The sequence below is a fragment of the Phallusia mammillata genome, chromosome 5 (assembly GCF_965637545.1).
Source record: "Phallusia mammillata chromosome 5, kaPhaMamm4.hap1.1, whole genome shotgun sequence".
Lineage (NCBI taxonomy): Eukaryota > Metazoa > Chordata > Ascidiacea > Phlebobranchia > Ascidiidae > Phallusia > Phallusia mammillata.
This window is the reverse complement of record NC_137256.1, coordinates 13,781,986-13,787,418: the sequence shown is the minus strand read 5'-3', so window position 1 is coordinate 13,787,418 and position 5,433 is coordinate 13,781,986. Positions and strand designations below refer to the sequence as shown.

Here is a 5,433-nt window from a genome sequence, read left to right as displayed (position 1 = left end):
ACGATTCGACTCTGTGGATAAAACAAACACATTCAAAAGCAGAATTCATACAAAAGATAGTTAAACTTTTGCCTCCCATAATGTCCAATGAGGTAGGGCTACCATATTTCCATCAGCGAAAAGGAGGACACATTGTTAAAAAGAACATTAAGGGCCCCCAAAAATAAAAGCCTTAGAAATTAGACGGTATTGAATTATAATTCGGATAAAGGTTAACGTTTATCACATCACCACACTATAATAACCTTATTTTTTTCCAAAAAATGTAAAATCCACCTGTATTCTTCAAAAAATAACCTGAAGATTAATATTTGGCTGTTTTTAAAGGCATAATTGACACTTATGTAGTGGGTTAATCAGAAATTCTTTGAAAAGGTGGACATTTGAGTACTTTTTCTTGTCGTCGGAGGGCAACTTGGTTTTTGATAAAAAGGAGGACATGTCCTCCAAAAAGAGGACGTATGGTAGGCCTACAATGAGGTGAATGCACTATCGCTGTTATGGGGTTTTCCCCATTAACATCAAAAATGTCATGGGGTTTTCCCTTTATTTTAGTTGACCAACAAAACCTAAAAAACAGTGAAACCGTTCTTCTACTTTTGTGAGGTTTTGTGGAGAAATACAATGTTGAGAAGGTTCACAAAAACACTTTCTAGTTCATTAAGTTGTCAACATCATTCCAGATCATTCAAACAAGTTCATGTTGATGGCGAGGGTGGTTATAGTGAAGCAAAAGTTGAAGAGACACTAAAATATTTGCCAGGTACATGTTTGATGTTTATTACCTAAAGCAGATATGTATATTTTACATAAATAAGTTTAAACTTGTATTTATTTGTTATAACTTACATGATATTACTTTACATTACAAGGTGGAGAAATTTTATTGGATTTAAACCACTCCGATGCAACAGCAGTCCTACAAATTTCAAATGTTTCAAAGCGAAATGCTTTTACTGGTAAAGTGTTTTTTCTACATGTCCCTGTTTTACCTATCTTTGTTTCTGCTAATTTCTTTGCAAAACATTACTTTACCACACTTATTAAAGGAAAATGCAAACAAATGCTCAGTTTTTGACGCCCCAAAATATATTTTTTTCATGCTATATTATTCTGTACTTAGCACTTTTTGAAATTTGCATACAATGGTTACATTTAAGGTTACAATATTCAGGCAATATGATGCTGGAATTACGAAGAGCAGTAAATGAGTTAAAAACCTGGCATGAAGGAAAAGCAGTTGTTATATGTGGAGCTGAAAACATGTTTTGCTCTGGATCAGACATATCAGCAATTAGAGCATTTTCTAGACCAGAGGTACAAACTGACTTGTTTGGAAAAATGTTTGTAAGCATCTGATTTCTTGATACAAATTATTTGTTAATCAATAAACCAGGACGGAAAAAGGCTTTGTATGTACATGCACAACACAATGCATGCTTTACAACATTTGCCACAAATTACTTTAGCACATGTGGAAGGAAATGCTATGGGTGGAGGTGCGGAATTAATGACTGCTTGTGATTTTAGGTAAGTTAGTCAAATCACTCGTATTTTTGTGAAACTTTCTGATGTGTTTGAAAAGTTACATGTGATAGTATTGGTCAACTTGTTTTTTAGAACTTTTTTTTATAAATTTGGAATCAGTCAATGAGTCAAGTCAATGTGAAACATTTCCACTTTGTAAACTTATAGTTTTTGCAGACTTATGTCAAGTGATGCCCAATGCCAATTTGTTCAGAAAAAAATGGGTTTGGTTCCAGGATGGGGTGGTGTAAGTCGACTTCTACAACTTGTTGGAAGGCAGACTACACTGAAACTGTTACTTTCTGCAGAGAAGTTGAATGCACAAAGAGCTTTCGAGTTAAACTTGGTCGATGACATCCTTGATATACATGAAAATGAAGTCACACCAAATGCAACAAAACACGAATCTCCAGCTCTAATATGGGCAGAATCAATGTTTCAGCTGTATCAACTTGATTGTAAACTGGCACAGTCAATCAAATTAGATGTAATAAAGTGTAGAAACATGTCAAATCTTGAGGATTCTTATAAATCAGAAATACAATTTTTGTCTTTAGTTTGGGGAGGACAAGCAAACCGAAATGCTTTGTTGAAGTCTGTTCATGGAAGAAGCACAAAGTCTTCTGATTTGTAGTATTTAAAGAAAACATTTTGTTTTCATCTTTTTTATGTACAACATTTCCTGCTACTGAGTAAAGAAATAATTCACTTATTTTTAAATCTACGCACATTATTGTAGACATCCAGTGTTGTTTCATGCAAATTTTGACACTGGGCTGTAGTGGGTTCAGCCAAAACCATCCACAACATGGAATGTTCGTTGCACAGTTATTTGGTGAGCTTGGTGATTGTTTTAGTGCAATTATGTGGCTATATATTCTTTCACCAAGTGAAATAAACTCACTTCAAGTACCCAGAAATAACCCCAAAACTTTACACAATTGTGTGTTTTTTCATCCCAAAGTGTTTTGAATCATTTTGTACCTTTTACTTGAATTTACTCATTTCACGTTTTCACTCTTGAAAGTTTATATGTTTACAATTTTTTTTTGGTGAATAATATGCTAATTGTGCTAAAGTTGTTGATATCATGTCAGCCCCAACGCAACCGCCTTCTGCTTACAAGGTGGTGGATTTTAATTCTATCTATCTCAACCACTCGTGTACCTCTGAACAAGAAACTTAAGTGGAACTGCTCCAACCCAGAGGAACCTGGTGTTAAACTAAATTCACAAATTCTTTAGAAAAATCGAAATAAAACTATGCAACGGACCTTAAAACGTTGTTACCGGACGCAATGGATATACTTAAGTGAGACCCAAGCGCGGTTGAAACTTAGAACGTCATTATACGTTTATTGTGGCCTTGATCTCTGTACTGCAATAGTTAACTGCAGGGAAACATATACTTATCGCTAAATACAGTTGAGAACAGTTTGTTCTGCGTTTTTCTCAGTGTGTTGCAAAAGCTGTTTTGACAAAAGGCTCTGGGCGCAAAAGTTATTTCAAAGCTAGAGGTGAATTGGTTGGGCTAATACGGTGTATTTTTATGTTCTTTACAACTTAATGTAAACTTGCTAAAGGTTTTAACGTAGGGGTTTCACAGTTTTGACTAAAAACAACAAATTAAGGGATATGATTTTATTCGTACAAACTTGTTTGTCGTTAACATGTACGAATATACACATGCTGTTGACTAACAATAAAAACATGCAACACGCAGTCGTTTAGTGGGTGGGAGGATGATGTGCTGGGTTAATATGTCGAAATGTCTTCATTGAAATTCCGCATTCGCATTTTTTGCTTATAGAGCTCGTCTTCCAGCTCGTCAATGTTGGTCTCAAGCTTCACGACAGATTTTTCAGCAAACTCCGCCCTTGTTTCTGAGTCCTTCAATTTGTCTGTCAGAGTTTTGATCTCCTCTTCGTAGCTACGTTCTTTAGTGGAATACTTTTCGGCAGCAGCTTCTAGAGACTTCAGATTGTTTGCAGCCGTCTTGAGTTCCTCTTCCAATTCGGTTGATTTGCTCTCTGCTAGTTCTGCTCTTTCCTCCCCACGTTCCAGTTCTGTTTCAACCATTACAAGTTTTCTCGCTACTTCTTCATACTTTTTATCCGCATCTTCAGCAACAGTTTTTGCTTCGTTCAGATGAACCTCTTGCATTTCCAGTTTTTCTTCATCTTTGAGAGACCGGTTTTCAATTACTTTTCTTCCTCGTTCACTTTCATCCGCAGCTTTTTCGGCCTCTTCTAACTTCTGTAGAGAAATGGTGAGCCGCTCTTGGGCACGGTCCAATTCTTCCTCTACCAGTGTGATACGTCGGTTTAATGCAGTCACTTCTTGTTCCGCGTCGGCAGCCTTTTTCTCGGCCGATTCCAGATCTTCGTTAGCACAGCGTAGTTTTTCTTGTGACGTATCAAGCTCATCCTCCGTACACTTAAAACGTTTTTGCAAGGCCTGGAGTTCTTCTTCGAATGAAGTTACTTTTCCCTCGGCCGACTTCTTGTCTATTTCAGCTTGTTCAGCACGATCAAAGGCATTTTCTTTGTCCAACTTGAGCATTGTCATCTTTTTCTTAATTGCCTCCATTTTTTTGGTTTGTCCGACACTTTACAACTTTTAAGTTAAACCTACGTCTAAGTTGGGATTATGGATTTTATTCGTACTAACCAATTGAACCAATCAACACATTTGGCATTCAATTACTCACGATTACGTTCGTAACAACTGGTATTACCGTAATCATTAAGTTGGTTAGAATTGCGTGATGGTGTGTATCGTTCGCAACAACGTAGTTACATGTAGCTGTCGTCGACAAAGAGTCAACAAAAGGTGTCAACAACATTTGGTATACACTTGTGAGTAATTAAATGCTAGAGGTGTTGATTGGTTCACTTGGTAATTGGGTTTGTACGAATAAACATTGTAAAAACGATAGCAATGCAATATGGCAGCCTTGGAACCCTGCTCAATACGATTTCCCGCATAATCGCAACCTCTCTGATCGAGGGTTTCTAAAGTTGCCTTGCCGACAACTTTCATTCGTCGCTCAGTTTATACGTTAAATTGCTCATAAACAGCACATAAAGTACATTGTTTTTCCCCCGTATCTCACAAAACTAAAACTTAGGTTAACAAACAATAGCTAACTTTCTCACTTCCCATAGAATAAAACAGAATTTTAGTTAGTGTTGCAAAATTACGCATAACAATCATCCACGGCAGTATGTAACATCCCAACAAGACAAAAAAGATCGGATTGTGCGCGAACAATTGCATTGTTCGAGATAGACCTTCCATCTTAAATTCTTACTTCGATTTATGTTTTTCCAGTAGCACGATCTCATATTAAATACGACTTTGGAATTACTTCAAGCTATAGCGGCCCCAGTTTGAGAACTACTGCGTTAGATCGTACGAGTGTAAATAAATGTAACAGAACAGAAAGTTAGGCATAGCTCATGGTGATAAAACTTGCATCAATAACAAAACTTAACTTCTGGCATTTTTTTCAACAAAAAGTGTTCTCTATTCTGCTTTGTCAACTTTCTTTTCCTTGTTTTCTGACTCCATGGAAGACGATTTTTCTGCTAAAGATCACGTCACTGCTAAGCATTACAAGGTCTTGCGGCTTCGAAAAATGTCTGGTGGTCTCTATAGTGCCGTCCTCCAAGCTTGCTAACTCTGATTCCTTGCCAAGTTAAATAGTGTTATGGTGCGTTGGATATCGTTCGCAACAACATAGTTAACGTACACAGCTGTCAACAACCAAGTGTTAACAAAAGGTGGCAACAACAGTTGGTATTCAGCTGTGAGGAATCAAGTACCAAAGGTGTTGATTGGTTTACCTGTCATTAGGTTTGTGCGAATAAAATCGTAAATCGCTAAATGTTTTTCGTGCCTTGTC

At 36.8% G+C, this 5,433-nt stretch overlaps 2 protein-coding genes across 3 annotated transcripts; one reads left to right on the top strand and one right to left on the bottom strand.

Annotated features, from left to right (window-relative positions):
* The first annotated feature begins 382 nt into the window (after window positions 1-382).
* Window positions 383-2,965, top strand: LOC145229280 (ethylmalonyl-CoA decarboxylase-like). 2 transcript variants are annotated; one of them, XM_080094590.1, is made up of 6 exons: window positions 384-763; window positions 873-959; window positions 1,175-1,317; window positions 1,397-1,530; window positions 1,705-2,014; window positions 2,085-2,965. In XM_080094590.1, the coding sequence occupies exons 1-6, from the start codon at window positions 625-627 to the stop codon at window positions 2,118-2,120; spliced, it is 849 nt and encodes a 282-aa protein (XP_079950716.1). In that variant the 5' UTR covers window positions 384-624; the 3' UTR covers window positions 2,121-2,965. The 2 variants fall into 2 exon arrangements, with proteins under 2 accessions (XP_079950715.1, XP_079950716.1); XM_080094589.1 differs by having other exon boundaries at window positions 383-763; window positions 1,705-2,965.
* A 187-nt stretch (window positions 2,966-3,152) lies between these two features.
* LOC145229282 (uncharacterized) lies at window positions 3,153-5,204 on the bottom strand. Its single transcript, XM_080094591.1, has one exon. The coding sequence runs from the start codon at window positions 4,113-4,115 to the stop codon at window positions 3,282-3,284; it is 834 nt and encodes a 277-aa protein (XP_079950717.1). The 5' UTR covers window positions 4,116-5,204; the 3' UTR covers window positions 3,153-3,281.
* Between the last annotated feature and the right edge of the window lie 229 nt (window positions 5,205-5,433).